This window comes from Mustelus asterias, unplaced genomic scaffold (genome assembly GCF_964213995.1).
Source record: "Mustelus asterias unplaced genomic scaffold, sMusAst1.hap1.1 HAP1_SCAFFOLD_326, whole genome shotgun sequence".
Classification (NCBI taxonomy): domain Eukaryota; kingdom Metazoa; phylum Chordata; class Chondrichthyes; order Carcharhiniformes; family Triakidae; genus Mustelus; species Mustelus asterias.
The window spans coordinates 330,391-350,845 of NW_027590288.1; the positions used below are offsets into that span (position 1 = coordinate 330,391).

General features: G+C 44.7%; 1 protein-coding gene across 1 annotated transcript in view; it reads right to left on the reverse strand.

Annotated features, from left to right (window-relative positions):
* Positions 1-16,732: 16,732 nt before the first annotated feature.
* Positions 16,733-20,455, reverse strand: part of smad10a (SMAD family member 10a) — a 96,176-nt gene continuing 92,453 nt past the window's right edge. Inside the window, exon 13 of the mRNA XM_078204411.1 lies at positions 16,733-17,910. Coding sequence (XP_078060537.1) covers positions 17,699-17,910 — 212 coding nt within the window. The 3' untranslated portion in view covers positions 16,733-17,698. The remainder of the gene's footprint in view (positions 17,911-20,455) is intronic.

Sequence of the window (20,455 nt, forward strand, 5' to 3'; positions counted from 1 at the left end):
ACAGGAGTACTTGTTATGTAGGGGCACTTCCACCGGGGTGCTCTCAATCACCCGAGCTTTACCCTTCCTGGCTGTCACCCACTTGGCCTCCTCCCGTGGCCCTGGTGTGACCACCTGATGATAGCTCTTGTCTATCACCTCCTCATTCTCCCTCACCTGCCTAAGATCGTTCAGCTGCAGTTCCAGCTCCCTAACACGGTCTCTCAGGAACCGCAGCTCGACACACCCCTCACAGATGTGGATGTCCGGGAGGCCAGGTGCCTCCAGGACCTCCCACATACTGCACTGCGAGCACCACACTGGCTTAACACTCATATTTCACCCTTTCTTCCGAGGTACACAGAGAAAAGTAAATTATAAATAAAAAAAAAAGAAACTCACCCCTGCTCGCCCTTTCTGCCTAAACCCGATGAGCCAAAGCCCCTCAGTTCTCACTCAGCTCCCTCTCACTCCGCTGCCCGCTCCCAACGCTGCCCGTTAGATAGTGGGGCCTGCCTTTTAAACCTCCCGTGCACTAAAAAAAACTCAAAAGACCCTTCCCAGTAAACCCCGCGGCCACTGCCGGTTTCGCGCCAAAATTTAAAAATAATTAAATAAATAACTAACACCCGCGAAAAGGTACTTTAAATTAAATCTTACCCCAAAAATCCTGTCACCAGTCACACCTCTGCCTTTCTCCAAAGCAACAAAGAGGCTACATAGAACAATACAGTACAGAACAGGCCCTTCGGCCCACAATGTTGTGCCGAGCTTTGTCTGAAACCCAGATCAAGCTATTTCCTCCCTATCATCCCGAAGTACTCCATGTGACTAGTGGGGGTTCCACAGGGGATCTGTGCTAGGACTTTTTTTTAAACCCCTAAACTAATCCCAATTGCCCGCATTTGGCCCATATCCCTCTATTACCCATGTAACTATCTAAATGCTTTTTAAAAGACAAAATTGTACCCGCCTCTACTACTGCCTCTGGCAGCTTGTTCCAGACACCCACCACCCTCTGTGAAGAAATTGCCCCTCTGCACCCTTTTGTATCTCTCCCCTCTCACCTTAAACCTATGCCCTCTAGTCTTAGACTCCCCTACCTTTGGGAAAAGATATTGACTATCTAGCTGATCTATGCCCCTCACTATTTTATAGACCTCTATAAGGTCACCCCTCAGCCTCCTACGCTCCAGACAAAAATGGTCCCAGTCTATCCAGCCTCTCCTTATAACTCAAATCATCAAGTCCTGGTAGCATCCTAGTAAATCTTTTCTGCACTCTTTCTAGTTTAATAATATCCTTTCTATAATAGGGTGACCAGGATTGCACACAGTATTCCAAGTGTGGCCTTACCAATGTCTTGTACAACTTCAGCAAGACGTCCCAACTCCTGTATTCAATGTTCTGACCGATGAACCCAAGCATGCCAAATGCCTTCTTCACCACTCTGTCCACCTGTGACTCCACTTTCAAGGAGCTATGAACATGTACCCCGAGATCTCTTTGTTCTGTTGTTCTATTGAGTGACAGAGCAGGTTCGAAGAGCCAAATGGCCTACTTGCGTTCTTTCTACCCACCATCTCTTTGTGTTACAGGTTTTGTGTTGTACCACTGTAGGACTGTCACTTTTCTCTTGAGGCATTGTGAAGTTTCCAGTCTGCGCAAGCTTTGCGATTATACTCGATTAAGTCCTGTATCTCTTGGTCATTTTTGTAAAAGTGGTCACAACGTTTCCTGGTCAAAAAGCCAAAGACCTCTGCAACTTCCAAGACAACAGGATGTGAGGCTCATAGGCTGCCACTATCAGACCAGGTGCCTATTATAGGTAGTTTTTTACCTGGCACTTATGTGAGGCAATTGACCTGCTTATCCTTGAATATTATCCAGGACCCCTACATAGTAGGCTAGCCTGTTTCCTGTCTTTACAGAATCAGCTGAAGATGGCTGGGTGAGGACAGTCCTAACAAACTCCTGCAGCAATGTTCGAAGGTTGAAACAATTGGTCTCCAGCAAGTACAATCTTCTTCCTTTGGGCCAGCTATGATTGTAGTTACAAAAGCATTTTCCCCTTAACCACCAATGACCTCACTTTTTGCTACATTCGCTTGAATGCATAAAAAAGGCACCTAAAGCTACATTAATAAACTCTAACAGACGACTGTTGGATATTGTGTACAGTGTGACTTCATTCCATAATAAATTACAGACCAAATTAAAATTAATCACAATGCATACCCGTACCTGTTTATCTGTGTAGCTGGAACCCCAGAAACAAAGGATGATGTTTGAAAAACTGATGAGTAGGGCAAAATCTTCCTTCTGTTCTTATCACATCCAAATCACAGAATTGTTACAGCCCAGAAGGAGGTCATTCGGCTCATTGTATCTGTATTAGCTCTCCAAGTGAACACCGTGACATTGTGCAGGGGTATGGGGAAAAGGCAGGGGATTGTCACTTTGTTTTTATTCTAGTAATGTCCTCTTGAATATACCTTCCTCCACCACACTTCCAAGGCAGCGCATTCCAGAGCTGAACCACTCAGAAGTTTTTCTGACATCACATTTGCTTCTTTTGCAAATCACTTTGTTCTTGATCCTTTTACAAGAGGGAACAGTTAGCCCAATCTACCTGGTCCAGCCCCCTCATAATTTTAAACATCTCTATCAAATCTCCTCTTGGCCGCCTTCTCTCCAAGGACAACAGTCTTAACTTCCCAACCAAGGACAACTAAATTGGAAGGGCACGAATATCCTGGCTGGGAGTTTTGCTAGTGCAGCTCGGGTGGGTTTAAACTAATATGGCAGGGGGGTGGGGATCAAAAAATTATGTCTACAAGTGTAGAGGCTGGGGACGAGTTTGGGGCCAGGACAAGGCTGGCAAAGAAGAGCACTCTGGGGGAGGATGACCTCACTGGGCCTGGAGGTCTGGAGTGCATCTACTTCAATGCAAGGAGCGTAGCAAGTAAGACAGACGAACTTAGGGCCTTAATGCTTACGAGGAATTTGGATGTGGTTGCGGTGACAGAGACTTGGTTGAAAGAGGGACAGGACTGGCAACTGAATATTCCGGGGTACAAGTGTTTTAGGCGAGACAGAGGGGCCAAAAGAGGTGGGGGAGTAGCAGTATTAGTTAGAGAGCATATTACAGCGGTGCAGAGGGAGGACAATTCAGAGGGGTCGTGTAAGGAGTCACTATGGGTGGAGCTCAGAAACAGGAAGGGCGCAGTCACTATGTTGGGGGTATACTACAGGCCCCCCCAACAGCCCAAGGGAAGTGGAAGAACGGATATGTCAGGAGATAATGGATAGGTGCAGGAAAAATAAGGTTGTTGTAGTGGGAGACTTCAATTTCCCTGGTATAGATTGGAAATCGCGTAGGGCTGGGAGTCTGAATGGGGAGGCATTTGTAAAATGCGTACAGGAAGGTTCTTTGGAACAATATGTAGATAGCCCGACTAGAGAGGGGGCTATACTGGACCTAGTACTGGGGAATGAGCCCGGTCAGGTCTTCAAAGTTTCGATAGGGGAACATGTGGCAAATAGTGACCACAATTCTGTTAGCTTTAGGATAGTGATGGAAAAGGATGAGTGGTGTCCCAAGGGTAAGGTGTTGGATTGGGGGAAGGCTAACTTTAGTGGGATTAGGCTGAAATTGGCAGCTGTTGATTGGGAGAGGCTGTTTGAGGGTAAATCCACATCTGGCATGTGGGAGTCTTTTAAGGAACAGTTGTTAGGGCTACAGGACAGGCATGTGCCTGTAAAGAAGGATAGGAAGGGTAGGATTCGAGAACCGTGGATAACCAGGGAAATTGAGGGATTGGTCAAAAAGAAAAGAGTGGCGTACGTTAGGTCCAGGCAGCTAAAAACGGAGGGAGCTCTGGAGGAATACAAAGAAAGTAGGAAAGAACTCAAACGAGGAATTAGAAGGGCAAAAAGGGGTCACGAAATGTCCTTGGCAGACAGGATTAAGGAGAATCCCAAGGCATTTTATTCATACGTTAGGAACAAAAGGGTTGTCAGGGAAAAAAATCGGACCTCTCAGGGACAAAAGTGGGGAATTATGCTTAGAGCCCAAAGAAGTAGGGGAGATCCTAAATGAATACTTTGCGTCGGTATTCACAAAGGAGAGGGATGTGTTGACTGAGAGTGTCTCGGAGGGGAACGTTGACCCGTTAGAGAAAATCTCCATTACAAGGGAGGAAGTGTTAGGTTTTTTAGGGAATATAAAGACTGACAAATCCCCAGGGCCTGATGGAATCTATCCAAGGCTGCTCAGGGAGACGAGAGATGAAATCGCTGGGCCTCTGACGCAAATCTTTGTCTTGTCACTGGACACAGGTGAGGTCCCAGAGGATTGAAGGATAGCTAATGTGGTCCCGTTATTTAAGAAGGGTAGGAAGGATAACCTGGGAAATTATAGGTCGGTGAGCTTGATGTCCGTGGTAGGGAAGTTGTTGGAGCGGATTCTTAGAGATAGGATGTATGCACATTTAGAAAGGAATAAACTCATTAACGATAGTCAGCATGGTTTTGTGAGAGGGAGGTCATGCCTCACTAACCTGGTGGAGATTTTTGAAGAAGTGACTAGAATAGTTGACGAGGGAAGAGCCGTGGATGTCGTCTATATGGACTTTAGTAAAGCGTTTGACAAAGTCCCTCATGGTAGGTTGGTGCAAAAGGTTGGATCTCATGGGATAAAGGGGGAAGTGGCTAGATGGGTGGAGAACTGGCTTGGTCACAGAAGACAGAGGGTGGTAGTGGAAGGGTCTTTTTCTGGCTGGATGCCTGTGACTAGTGGTGTTCCGCAGGGCTCTGTATTGGGACCTCTGCTGTTTGTGATTTATATAAACGATCTGGAAGAACGTGTAACTGGGGTGATCAGTAAGTTTGCGGACGACATGAAAATGGCTGGACTTGCAGATAGTGAGGAACATTGCCAGAGGCTACAGAAGGATATAGATAGGCTGGAAATTTGGGCAAAGAAATGGCAGATGGAGTTCAATCCAGATAAATGCGAAGTGATGCATTTTGGTAGAACTAACGTAGGGGGGAGCTATACGATAAATGGCAGAACCATAAAGGGTGTAGATACGCAGAGGGACCTGGGTGTGCAAGTCCACAGATCCTTGAAGGTGACGTCACAGGTGGAGAAGGTAGTGAATAAGGCATATGGCATGCTTGCCTTTATAGGACAGGGCATAGAGTACAAAATTTGGGGTCTGATGTTGCAGTTGTATAGAACGTTGGTTTGGCCGCATTTGGAATACTGCACCGAGTTCTGGTCGCCACACTACCAGAAGGACGTGGAGGCTTTGGAGAGAGTGCAGAGGAGGTTTACCAGGATGTTGCCTGGTATGGAAGGGCTTAGTTATGAGGAGAGATTGGGTAAACTGGGGTTGTTCTCACTGGAAAGACGGAGGATGAGGGGTGACCTAATAGAGGTGTATAAAATTATGAAAGGCACAGATAGGGTGAACGGTGGGAAGCTTTTTCCCAGATCGGTGGTGACGTTCACGAGGGGTCATAGGTTCAAGGTGAGGGGGGCGGGGGGAAGGTTTAACACGGATATCAGAAGGACGTATTTTACACAGAGGGTGGTGGGGGCCTGGAATGCGCTGCAGGGCAAAGTGGTGGAGGTGGACACACTGGGAACGTTTAAGACTTATCTAGATAGCCACATGAATGGAGTGGGAATGGAGGGATATAAAAGAATGGTCTAGTTTGGACCAGGGAGCGGCGCGGGCTTGGAGGGCCGAAGGGCCTGTTCCTGTGCTGTATTGTTCTTTGTTCTCTCATCTATTCAGATACCTGAAGTTTCTCAATCCTAAACCTCTTCTGCATTCGCTCCAATGTGTTCACATTCCATAAGAATTAAAAAACACTGATCTGGAAAATACCACCAGGGCCTCTCAATGGGACCTACTGGATCTTCACAGGCCCAAGGTCATGGGTTCCATCCTAACTACATGTAAAGACTCATAGGTTTCCTTGGTACACCACACAAGTTTCATAGCATCCACCTGGAACCCATACATACAAATTGGGTAATTGTCAAACTCTTTGTGCCAAATGACACCCAGCAGGAGGAATAGTCAGCTTGGCTTTGTGGGACAGTAAACATGGCTTTGCCGGGGGAGAGGGGGGGAATAACAAATTTAATTTTTTTGAGGTGGTGATTAGGTGTGTAGATGAGAGTAGTGTAGTTGATGTAATCTATATGGACTTCAGTAAGGCTTTTGACAAGGTCCTACATGGAAAACTGGTCAAAAAGGTGTAATCCCATGGGACCCAGGACAATTTGTAATCCAAAATTGGCTTCGGGGTAGGAGGCAGAGGGTGAAGGTCTAAGGTTGTTTTTGTGACTGGAAGCCTATGTCTAGTGATGTACCGTAAGGATGGATGTTGGGTCCCTTGCTGTTTGTAGTGTACATTAATGATCTAGATTACAGCGTGATATAGACATTCTGGTCAGATGGGCAGAACAGTTGCAAATAGAAATTAACCCTGAAAAGTATAAAGTGATGTATTGGGGGGTGTGGGGGTTAACAAAACAAAGGTTTGCACAATGAACATTACAGTCATAGAGCTTTACAGCACAGAAAGAGGTCTGAAAGGGCGGTAGAGGCAGAAATCTTCAACATTTAAGAAGCATTTAGTTGAGCACTTGAAACATTCAAGGCTATGAACCAAGTGCTGGGACATGGGATTAGAATAGATAGGCACTTGGTGGCCTACGCAGACACAATGGGCCTAAGTGCCTCTTTTTGTGCAGTGAAACTCTCTAACTCAACAACTTTAATACAACGGCCAATGGATAGAATTATTCCCAGGCCCATCTATAACCTCAGCCACTCATGTTGCATTGTCATGGTGAACATGCCTATGTTAACATGCCTTGATTTTAAAAATGCTTTTAATAAAAGGGATAAAAAAATTAGTTTAAAAATTCCAATTTCCTCCTAATAAGTGCAAGCTTTTTGACTTATAATCTTGGCTTTGAGAAAATACTGTGAAATGCTGAAACTGCACGTTGTTCTCATGCTGTCAAGCTCAATCTCCTCTTTCTGGAAATTCAGAATTTGTCTCCAGTTATCCTCTGCTCTAATAAAGATAGATTTGAAACTTCATTATTTATTTCCTCTGGAGCCTCGTGTCTCACAACCATTTTTAATGTCAGCTTTGTATTCTTACTTCATCAGTTTTGGTTTTGTTGTTTTTGAACTGTCCAATTTAGGAGGAATAAATTTTGATTGTAATACCCTCCACTTCCTACAAAATATTTTCAATTATCACTGTGCTCAACTTAAAAACAAAAATTTGCTTTGAGAATTTAAAGTTCAATACTTCTGTTCCATATTCCTGCCCTCATTAGCAATTAAATTCTAATATAAACTGAGATTTAGATGCGCTCATACTTCACCATATAGTTATTGACTGCAGTCTCCTACAAACTGAATAAGGAAATTTCTAGAAGTACAAGTGAATATACAAGATAAGGACGATATCTGGTCCATCCAGTCTATACCAATGAGACATGGTAACAGCCTGCACTGTTCAACCCAACCTCCAGTCAAGAGATGAGGAAAACCGTACACCAATCTAGACCAAAACTCTGGGACTCACAGTAATCAATTGGATTTTCTTAGCAGCTTCAGCACCCACAAAGATCTCCCCCCCCCCCCCCCAAACTTGGTCTTACCAGCCAGAAACTTCCTAGTATTGTTGTGCAGCAAGTATTGACATTTTCAAGTCACTACATGCATCACAAACTGAGAAACAGGTTCATCCTACAAACATGTCAGCTGTGGTTAGCACTGCTGCTTCACAGCTCCAGGGACCTGGGTTCGAATCCCGGCTCGGGTCGCTGTCTGTGTGGAGTTTGCACATTCTCCCCGTGTCTGCGTGGGTTTCCTCCGGGTGCTCCAGTTTCCTCCCACAGTCCAAAGATGTGCAGGCTAGGTTGATTGGCCATTCTAAATTGCCCCTTAGTGTCCCGGGATGAATAGGTTAGAGGGGTTAGTGGGTAAATATGTAGGGATATGTGGATAGGGCCTGGGTGGGATTGTGGTTGGTGCAGACTCGATGGGCCGAATGGCCTCTTTCTGCACTGTAGGATTCTATGAGAAATATATAGAGACTATGTTAATCAGTGAAGAAATACAAGACATAAAAATGGATGACGTATGGAGTAAAAAGACAAAGAAGCGACAGATTCAAATAACACATGACAAGAAACAGAAAGCTATAACAGGCAGAAGGAAACAGCAGTGGAAAATTGCAGATCAGCTGCAAGATAAACACATCAAGGAATTAAGAGAGACAAAGAATATTCAGGATGGAGGCAGAGCAGAACAGGCACAAATCAAGAGTGTGATGGAATACTCTCCACTTGCCTGGATGAGTACAGTTCCAACAATACTCACGAAGCTCAACATTGTCCATGAGTAAGCAGCCCACTTCTTTGGCACCCCATCTACCACCTTCATTCCCTCCACCATCAATGCATCAAATACAAGACGCACTGCAGTAACTCACCAAGGCTTCTTCTACGAACCAGAAGGACAACATCTGTATGGGAACATCTAGAGATTCCCCTCCAAATCACACCAACCCGATTTGGGAAAAAATTGCTGTTTCTTCATCATCATCACTGGGTCAAACAACTGCAACTCCTAAACACCACTGTGGACGTACCTTTGCCACTCAGACTGCAGTGGCTCAAGGCAGTGACTCATGACCACCCCTCAAGTACAATTAGGAATAGGCAATAAATACTGACATCCCACAAACTGAAAGGAAGGGAAAATCAGGTTCTGATGAGTGCATATTTCTTTCTCACACTCAGTCATTCTTTTTAGATCTAAGCAAATCAGAGGCATCTCTGCTGCTGTCTCCATCAAATATCCAGTTAGCCATTTTGGAAAATCTCAGCATGCTGTTCAATCCTAATCAGTTTTTTTATCCTAAATAGTTGGTTCAGTATCAATAGAATATTTCTCCAAATCTACCATTGCCTACTCACCAAGCCTTACTCTCACGTTTATTTCTTCAGCCAGTTCTCTTCCTGCAGGTGAAGACCATGACTCTGGGTTGTATGCGGGAGCGGGGGACGGGAAGGAAAGTGTGTCCTGTTCTTCAGGTGTAGAGGTGATGGCATCCCAGGCTCCTGCCAGCCTTCAAACAACTCAAAAATCCAGGCTTTAATAGCTGCAAGCTGTGCCCCATGAGGATATCTCAATGTGACCCCCTGTCTCATGCCTACATGTTCCTTACAGCCGGACCAACCGTAGTTAGCAACTGCAGTTCTACCCTGCTATTGAGGGATGCATGGATGGGGACTGCAATGCACGGCATTGCAGAGGTGGGGTGGAGCAGGGTTTGAAATGTGTATACTTCAATGCCAGGAGTATTCGCAATAAAGTGGGTGAACTTGCAGCGTTGATCAGTACCTGGGACTTCGATGTTGTGGCTATTTCAGAGACATGGATAGAGCAGGGGCAGGAATGGATGCTGCAGGTCCCGGGGTTCAAATGTTTTAGTCGAAGTAGGGAAGGAGGTAGAAGAGGGGGAGGGGTAGCATTATTGGTCAGAGATTGTATCACAGTGTCAGAGAGGAGGTTTGATGAGGACTTATCTGTTGAGGTAGTATGGGCGGAGATTAGAAATAGGAGAGGAGAGGTCACCCTGTTGGGAGTCTTTTATAGACCTCCTAAAAGTTCTAGAGAGGTTGAGGAAAGGATTGCGGAGTCAATCCTGCTTAGGAGTGAAAGTAATAGGGCAATTGTTATGGGGGATTTTAACTTGACTAATATTGACTGGAATTGTTATAGCTCTAGCTCGTTAGAGGGGTCAGTTTTTGTTCAAAGCGTGCAGGAAGGTTTTTTGACTCAGTATGTAGACAGGCCAACTAGAGGTGAGGCTATATTGGATCTGGTGCTGGGAAATGAGCCAGACCAGGTGCTAGACTTGGAAGTTGGTGTGCATTTTGGTGATAGTGACCACAATTCGGTTACGTTCACCTTAGTGATGGAAAGGGATAGGCATGAACCTCGGGCCAGTGGTTTTAGCTGGGGGAAGGGTAATTATGAGGCTATTAGGAGAGAATTAGGAAACATAGGTTGGACTAGGAGATTACAGGGACTGGGAACGTCCGACATGTGGAGTTTTTTCAAGGAGCAGCTACTGCGAGTCTGTGATAGGTATGTCCCTGTCAGGCAAGGAGGAATTGGTAGGGCTAGGGAACCGTGGTGCACCAAAAAAGTTTCTTTGTTGGTTAAAAAGAAAAAGGAGGCTTATGTTCGGATGAGACGTGAGCACTCGGGTAGTGCACTAGAAAGCTTTAGATTGGCTAAGAGGGAGTTGAAGAGCGAGCTTAGAAGGGCTAAAAGGGGACATGAGAAGACTTTGGCGGATAGGGTTAAAGAGAATCCTAAGGCGTTCTATAGGTATGTCAAGAACAGAAGGTTGGTTAGGGCAAGTTTAGGGCCAGTTATAGATGGCAGAGGGAAGTTATGTGTGGAACCGGAGGAGATTGGTGAAGCATTGAACCAATATTTCTCTTCGGTGTTCACGCAAGGGGACATGAATATAGCTGAGGAGGACACTGGGTTGCAAGGGAGTAGAATAGACAGTATTACAGTTGATAAGGAGGATGTGCAGGATATTCTGGAGGGTCTGAAAATAGATAAATCCCCTGGTCCGGATGGGATTTATCCAAGGATTCTCTGGGAGGCAAGAGAAGTGATTGCAGAGCCTCTGGCTCTGATCTTCAGGTCGTCGTTGGCCTCTGGTATAGTACCAGAAGATTGGAGGTTAGCGAATGTTGTCCCATTGTTTAAGAAGGGGAACAGAGACTTCCCCGGGAATTATAGACCGGTGAGTCTCACTTCTGTTGTCGGCAAGATGTTGGAAAAAATTATAAGGGATAGGATTTATAGTTATTTGGAGAGTAATGAATTGATAGGTGATAGTCAGCATGGTTTTGTGGCAGGTAGGTCGTGCCTTACTAACCTTATTGAGTTTTTTGAGAAAGTGACCAAGGAGGTGGATGGGGGCAAGGCAGTGGACGTGGTATATATGGATTTTAGTAAGGCGTTTGATAAGGTTCACCATGGTAGGCTTCTGCAGAAAATGCAGATGTATGGGATTGGGGGTGATCTAGGAAATTGGATCAGGAATTGGCTAGCGGATAGGAAACAGAGGGTGGTGGTTGATAGTAAATATTCATCATGGAGTGCGGTTACAAGTGGTGTACCTCAGGGATCTGTTTTGGGGCCACTGCTGTTTGTAATATTTATTAATGATCTGGATGAGGGTATAGTTGGGTGGATTAGCAAATTTGCTGATGACACCAAAGTCGGTGGTGTGGTAGACAGTGAGGAAGGGTGTCGTAGTTTGCAGGAAGACTTAGACAGGTTGCAAAGTTGGGCCGAGAGGTGGCGGATGGAGTTTAATGCGGAGAAGTGTGAGGTAATTCACTTTGGTAGGAATAACAGATGTGTTGAGTATAGGGCTAACGGGAGGACTTTGAATAGTGTGGAGGAGCAGAGGGATCTAGGTGTATGTGTGCATAGATCCCTGAAAGTTGGGAATCAAGTAGATAAGGTTGTTAAGAAGGCATATGGTGTCTTGGCGTTTATTGGTAGGGGGATTGAATTTAGGAGTCGTAGCGTTATGTTGCAACTGTACACAACTCTGGTGCGGCCGCACTTGGAGTACTGTGTGCAGTTCTGGTCCCCACATTACAGGAAGGATGTGGAGGCTTTGGAGAGGGTGCAGAGGAGGTTTACCAGGATGTTGCCTGGTATGGAGGGGAGATCCTATGAGGAGAGGCTGAGGGATTTGGGATTGTTTTCGCTGGAAAGGCGGCGGCTAAGAGGGGATCTTATTGAAACATATAAGATGATTAGAGGTTTAGATAGGGTGGATAGTGATAGCCTTTTTCCTCTGATGGAGAAATCCAGCACGAGGGGGCATGGCTTTAAATTGAGGGGGGGTAGTTATAGAACCGATGTCAGGGGTAGGTTCTTTACCCAGAGGGTGGTGAGGGATTGGAATGCCCTGCCAGCATCAGTAGTAAATGCGCCTAGTTTGGGGGCGTTTAAGAGATCCGTAGATAGGTTCATGGACGAAAAGAAATTGGTTTAGGTTGGAGGGTCACAGTTTTTTTTTTAACTGGTCGGTGCAACATCGTGGGCCGAAGGGCCTGTTCTGCGCTGTAATGTTCTATGTTCTATGTCAAGCTCATTTGTTGCACTGCAATAGCTGCCAAGGCTGATATCCACAGAGTTGATGCATTAACATTGGGATCTTCCTTCAAGCATTCATGACTCAAAATCATATCAGTTCGCCACTCACTCATCAGGCAGGAGAAATAATGAGATGAGAGTGGAACAACTGTTTACAATTGACAAAACTAATTTCTCACATATACTTAACAAAAGGCAAGAAGTACACAGATTGGTGACAAAAGATTTTATACATGTGATGAGGGTAGTTTATACCTCTGCTATGCACAGCATCAAATACTGACAATCCTATAACCACTTTTCAGGAACAATACACACACACACACAAACAGGGTCTGGATAAATTTTCACTTAAGAAATGGCCCACCTGCACTCATTTGTACCACAGCCTGTCGTTTGAGCTTACTCAGTAAATAAAATACTAGAAACAGAATAAAATGAATCTTAAATATAAAATGTAATTAAAAGTATAGATGTTGCTGTATCTCATTACAGACGGTGGGGTACAATCTATACTTGGATCTTAGGGCTAGTGACATTAATATGGAATGCATTGGTACTGAGGAATTTTCTATGTGTAATTTCTCAGTGAAGTATTAATGGCCAACTCCCACTGACCAGGATATCTAGAACCGAATATTTCTTCTCTCCTAAACATCTGCTGCTGCAAGAGAGAAAGATGGAAGTGTAACGCTAGCAAGTGTTTCAGAGGGATATGTCTGTGCACTCAACTAGTCACAAGCAGTTTACCTACTTAACGTGACTTTTTGGGGGTGGGGGGAGGTGAGGGTGTGGGACGGGGCTGTTGAGGGAGCTGGAAAGAGAGAATAACGGCAATGCCGCATCAATTGACTCCTGGGTGATCAATGATACATTTTGAAGGATTAGTGATCAGCAAGGAGACTAGCTGTTTACCATCCAGGTTGGTATCGTCTCCAATGTGATGCTGAACCTTGAATTGAAGATGCGATTGCGAATATTACAAATTAAGTCACTGTTTGAGGGGCGAGTGAAGACACTGGCCTTGCTACATGTTTGCTTGTCCTCTAGTGACCGGACTTTTATTCGCCTCAAATGTTGAGATTGCTTGATAACAAAATTTTTCCATTTTTATCTGTCCAGGGTTGTGTTTTCCCATATAATGGGGTTCAACTTAGAGGCTCGGAGATAAATACAAAACTATTTTGAAAACCCTAGTTTAGGCCTCACTCTTGTGCAGGTTCCCATTCTCAGCCGGCCGTAGATTTCCATCTTTGCTGTGCAAGAATCCACCGTGCTAACTACATGCTAACTACGTGGCTAACACAGGTGCTAACTACATGGCTAACACAGGTGCGGAACTCTGATGAGCATCAGGTGTGTGGCATCTTGGAAGAACTTCAGTGTTAGGTATTTTGTCTTGCCACTTGATGTGGCAAAGCGATCTCAGGCAGCCAAGGTGGAATGCATCTAGTTGCCTTGGGTGACACTGGTCACTAGTCTATGCTTCTCAGACATAGATAAGTGCTGTGAGAACCACCGTGTGGTAAGACTTTAATCTTTGGGACAAACTCCATACTTTCTGCAAAGTCTGTAGGTGAGCCTGTCAAAGGCAGCTTTACCCGGGCAATATCGTTATTCAACATGGTGTTGTTGGAGAGGATACACCAAGAGAGCAAACTGAACCAAGGGGCACGTTGTTGATAGTGACTATGAAGTCTTGCAGTTTGCGGCCATGGGCAACTTGGTACAAAATCTCTCCCTTTTCAGATTTATTGCAAGCCAAAGCGTTCTGAAGCTGGAGTAAAATAGTTAACAAGTAGTTGGATATTTCCGGAATGTGCTATGAGAATATAGTCACTTAGTAGCTGTTGTGATCTTTGCATGAGCCTTGTGGCTTTGCAGATTGAAGAGGATGCTGTCTGTCCTGAACAGAATGTGCACTCCAATCTCATACCTTTTGCAAGAGCGTGGCTGAAAAGTAGACAAACAGGACTGAGACCATTACGCAGCATTGCCTGATGCCACTGGTGACGGGAAAGACATCTAATAAGTCACCATTTTGCATCACACCGACCATCATGAGAGCAGTGATGGCCCCGGTCATCTTTTCAGGGCAGCCATGTGTGTATTGCACCTTCCACAGACCTTCACAGGTTACTGTCTTGAAGGCCTTGGTCAGGTCAGCAAACACCATGCACAGATCCTTGCTTAGGTTGTGGGACTTCTCTTGAGTTTGATGTGCCACAAGGATCACACTGACTGTTCTTCATCAAGCACAAAAGCCAGCGATTGTCAGCTCCACCTTGCAATACAATATAGATAGAATTGAAATACAACAGTAACCCAGTCACAGCTGGCTAAGTGTACACCGAGTCGGATATCTTCAAAAGAAGTATTTGCCAGTAAGTCCTGAAGAATGCCTGAAAGGCATAAACTGCTGAAATCGCTTTAATCTTTGGTAATGTTCTATTGTTTATGGGTGAGGGGGACAGCTTTAACGTTTCTCTGTGACCCTCCATCATGGCCTGTGCCTCAGATGAGGCTGATGTACACGTATTAATACAACATTTAAAACTTAAACCAACTTTAAAACTCCACTTGGGTTCAGCACAGATTTCTGACACAACTTAAAAACCTACTATTTAATTACTACAGCTTAAACGCCCTTCCTGCAGCTCGAAATTCAGGCTGCTGATCTATTATAACATGACTCTGGGTTTGGGGGGGTGGTAGTATCAGGGTACATTTCCGCTACACAGCAACAGAAAGTTTTAGATTTCTGGGTACATGTCTGGAGGGTGCAGAAATAATCAAGGTGCGCATCTAGGAGGGTGGGGAGAAGAAAATACAATAGCAGGGGTTATTAGGGTGCAAGCTGAGGGTAGTGTGTGAGGCTAGGACAAGACAACAGAAGGAATGATTGTATACATCCCAGGGGTGTGGGCAAAACAGAAGGCATTAGGGGGGAGGAAAGGAGGAATGAAAATGGGAGACAGGAGGAATTAGGGGACACACCCCAGTGGAAGGTGAGATACATCAGGATACACATTCTAAAGGCTTTCAGGGATCCAGAACCGGTGAAATCTTTCAGGGTGCTATCACAAAGCAAAGCTAACCGTAATCAAACCTTTCTCCCCCCTCTCACACCACTCAGAACTCAATACAGAGAATATTGCAAGAGGGTGACAGGAGCAGAATATGAGGGGCCTGGAAGAAACTTAACATTCGGCACAGACAAGAAGGGCCAAAAGGCCTGTTTCTGAGCTGTAATTTTCTATGGTTCTAACATTGTCTGTCTGACCAAATCCAGTAAATTTACTTTGTTGGAGGAAGCAGTGGAGGTGGTTAGGATTTCTTACTGTATCCATCAGCATGGGTTAACAGAAGAATGCTACACTATAGCCAATATATACTGCAAGGGGAAAAGCCTTCCTTTACCTGTCCCATCCAGAACAAAGATGAGATAAATTAACACTCCTAAATTTGTCCCATTCAGTACTCCTAGATCAGGGACAGTAAATGTTAAATGCAGCCAGCATAAAGTTCTTACTGGATTATCTACATAGTAAGGAACCATGGAAATACCACAATTAAAATCCTTCGGCATTTGTGCAAGATAACTTGAGTTCAGTGTTCTCAGGACAAGAGGAGCTTGGAGTTAATAGGTAGAACAAGCTGGCTCATTCCTCCAATTCAATGAGTTTGATGTTTTCCTTTGCAACAAGTCTTCCAAGGGTACAAACTGAAAGGCAGAATGTTTATCATGATCAAGAGTATCCCCAGCCATACATGGGCACCTAGTGCAGTGTTTCTGTTCACTTAACCTTTTCCTGAAGGCACCAGCTCTTGCTAGGAATTGGTTCTCTGGACCTTTGGTTCGAGGCAGGCAACAATCTTCATACGTGAACCGAGACAGGATGGATGTCTCAACAGGGCGTTTGACAGTACAGAGTGTCATAATTGAGTCTGATCCTATTATCTGATTCACAGAAGGGGTCACTTCAGTGATGAGGAGCTGGATGTGCAGCTCTGGGTGAAACTGAAATTGGGAGAAATCTAGGACATTGTGACTTCCACAAAAACTCTGGGCTGCATATCCAATGCTGACATAGGTTGGTGGAACACTGATTGTGGTAGGCAGAGTGAAAGTCTATACGGGCTACTGCAGTGCACCTCATGGCCACATTAGCATTAATACATCACAAAAGTGTCTTAACTGTTGAAGGAACCAAACTTGAAATGAATCCAAACAGATACAGGACCAGCTGATCATAATTGTGTAAACAGCAAAGATCCCAGATCCAGCTCTATCATGGAAGTTACAATGTCACACTAGCATGATAACTCAGTGTTAGAGTCAGTCATCAGGTAGATGTCTGCACTTTGTTTGGACTCCTTGTCATCTGATGAAAGGTGATATGGATTACAATTAAATCCTCACATGATGTTATGTTATTGGAAGTCTCAAGCTATAGGCGGAGAAGGGAAAGAGGTAGGAAGAAGAAAGACTGCTAGGTCTTGCGGAATCTATACTATTTTAGCTTACATTCAGCAGCAATCTAATGGAATCTGAACGAAAAATCACTGCAGCCGAGAGGTAAACATTTCTCTTTTACAAGAACGTAGATTCTTTGCAGTGAACCCTTCAGGCTTTGGGATATCAGAGTGCATGCCATCGTTGGAGCTTTACTGAAGAGCTAATGGACACAGCCTGGCCAAACAGGTTTTCAAGTTTATCCTTGAATCTGGAAGTCTGCATAACGAGATTGAAGGAGAGAGAGCTAGATGCCTTCCGGTGCCTCAGCTACAATAGGCTGCTTTCCATCCACAATCTGCTCTGCGAGTAGGTTCACTTCACCATGTAACACTTTTACCTGGCCAGGTAGAAACTTTGTTCAGAAGAAATATGCAGCAAAAGATGTTGCACAATATTATTAGATTGGATAGTTAAAACAGATCTCAGAACTTTCACCCCAAGTTTAGGCTAAGTTGTGGCACAATATGATGATAGCTGGCAGTAAAAGAACAACAGGGCTTAAATCCCCCCCCCCCAAAAAAAAGACACCCAGAGTATCTACTGCCCAGGTAGAAGTCCAAAAACAGTTTGAAGATTCTTGTCCTGATAAACAGGTTACACGGGAAATGCAAAGTCATGATCAAATTCTGCATTGGCAATTGAACTAGAACCAGATGATCTGTTGCTGAGCTATTTGCTGTAAATCCTAATTAGGATACTAAATAAATAGATTATATAGAGGTAAAGGGAGCAAGTTCCAAAGGCATCTCCAATGTGGTCGTAGTGTTATTTTTCATGACCATGTTTTTATGCAATGGTCAATAAGCAATAAGATAAAACTTATATAAAAATAAAGTTATGTTGCATTTGTCTGAAGTGTCTGTAGAGGTCCCCAGATTCAAGTGATCAGTTTACAAGTCTGATAATAATTAAGTGGAAGAAGAGAACAAAGATAGGAAGGCAACCAGTATCAGTTAACAGATCCTGGGTCAGTGATGGGCATGGTATGCAGAACCTCATCCAGGAGCTGCAGTGCCCGGTGCAGGTGGACCTCGATCCAGCAGGGTGTGTGTTTGATGCTCTGCCGTGGATAATCTGGTCCCCAACCCTTTACAAAGCTGAGCCGGAGGATGCAGAGTCGCCTCAGGTCATCAACACCAATCCCCGCTGCTGCAGAAAGACCTGAAACAACAGCAATGCAGGATGTCAGCAACAATGGCAGAGAAAAGACCATCAACACCAAGCACTATGTACAACAGGACGGTGTAACGTGCAGGAGGAGACGTCCTCGCTATGCGAGCCCTGATACAACCTTCAAAAGGTGCTCAATTAGAGAAATGAATCAGAATAATTGATTCGCATTCAGAGAACTCCTTGTAAATACATACCAAATTGAGGCAAAGAAACTCCCATTAATATTTCATTTGCAGAATGAGACAACAGGGTGGAGTGAGTGGAAGATTGAAATGCCGTAGATTTAGCTGAACCGAGTCATTGTAATCGCATTCACCTCAGAAGCTTAGAAATTAAAGTGAGATCTTAATATCCATCCCTATCTCCGAGAACACAACTTCAAACCGATTAGAACTGAAGAATTGAAATGTATACTTCCCGTTGTAAAAGGCACATTTATTTACAATAGTCAAGTTGTATTCAAGTTTTGAGTTTGCTATTTTGCAATTCTTGAGCAGAGGGGCAGGAAGTAATGCGAGGTATGCAGTGTGGCTCCAGGCAGCCTGCCTGGCCTTATCTGTGAGATAACTTGATTACTTTCTCTGGAGAGCGCTGAAACTGGCAAGATGATGAATCACAAACTGAACAGCGCATTGTGTCGAACCAAGCTGCCAGTGACACTATCAATGAAGGTAAGCACCAAAACCAGGCCGCTGCACACTCCCCACTGAAGCGGGCATTGGAGCAGGACATACACAGCCTTAGCAAAAGGCTTGTTAAAATCTTGGCTGGAATAAGCGGATCTATGTAACATGGTTGTCCAAACCCACAGTAGCAAATGGACAATGCAACTGGCAATTTATTACACATGGTTCTTTAAAGGACACACTGCCATTTTAGAAACAGTAGAGGAATGTCCAAAGACTTCAGTACTCGGCGATTTCATTCACATCCCATACCTGAACTTTGCCTAATGAAATAGTCTCAAACTCAGCTGAATACATCAAAGAAAGCATTAAGCAGATGCTTGGTGCTTACCTTAAGGACATAGATTAAGGAGTTGGGACGTCTTGTTGAAGTTGTACAAGACATTGGTAAGGCCACACATGGAATACTGTGTGCAATTCTGGTCACCCTATTATAGAAAGGATATTATTAAACTAGAAAGAGTGCAGAAAAGGTTTACTAGGATGCTACCGGGACTTGATGGATTGAGTTATAAGGAGAGGCTGGGTAAACTGGGACTTTTTTCTCTGGAGCGTAGAAGGCTGTGGGGTGATCTTATAGAGGTCTATAAAATAATGAGGGGCACAGATCAGCTAGATAGTCAATATCTTTTCCCAAAGGTAGGGGAGTCTAAAACTAGAGGGCATCGGTTTAAGGTGAGAGATACAAAAGTGTCCAAGGGGCAATTTTTTCACAGAGGGTGGCGAGTGTCTGGAACAAGCTGCCAGAGGCAGTAGTAGAGGCGGGTACAATTTTGTCTTTTAAAAAGCATTTAGATAGTTACATGGGTAAGATGGGTATAGAGGGATATGGGCCAAATGCAGGCAATTGGGACTAGCTTAGGGGCTTAAAAAAAAAGGGTGGCATGGACAAGTTGGGCTGAAGGGCCTGTTTCCATGATGTAAACCTCTATGACTCTATAGATGACCTGTACTCAGGAATTTTTGGGGTCTCAAGTCCTCTCATTCAGCCAATGCCATATGAAAATTGAGGATGACAACAAACCTAGTGGAGGAGGATACCCAATCTACTGCAAGAAGACATAAACAGACCAGCAGAATGGGCTGACAAGTGGCAGACAGAATTTAATACAAAAAGTGTGATAATCAAAGCATTGTGGCAAAAAAAGGGTACGGTGAGGCAAAACAGAATTAGAAATCATAGAAACCCTATAGTGCAGAAGGAGGCCATTCGGCCCATCGAGTCTGCACCGACCACAATCCCACCCAGGCCCTACCCCCACATATTTACCCGCTAATCCCTCTAACCTATGCATCCCAGGACTCTAAGGGGCAATTTTTAACCTGGCCAATCAACCTAACCCGCACATCTTTGGACTGTGGGAGGAAACCGGAGCACCCGGAGGAAACCCACGCAGACACGAGGAGAATGTGCAAACTCCACACAGACAGTGACCCAAGCCGGGAATCGAACCCAGGACCCTGGAGCTGTGAAGCAGCAGTGCTAACCACTGTGCTACCGTGCCGCCCTATTAATGACAATTCTAAAGAGTATCCAAGTATAGAGGGATATGGGGGCTTGTGTGCATAAATCTCGGAAGGTGATGGGACCTAACATATGGAATCTTGTGATTGATAGACAAAGTAATGAGTACACAGTGAGTTCTGGGATATAGGTGGTTTAGGCGAGACAGAGGGGAAGGTAAAAGAGGTGGGGAGTTGCAATACTGGTTGGGGAACGTATTACAGCTGTACAGAGGGAGGACACCTTGGAGGAATCATGTAACAAGACACTGTGGGTAGAGCTCAAAAACAGGAAGGGAGCAGTCACTATGATGGGAATGTACTACAGGTCTCCCAACAACCCA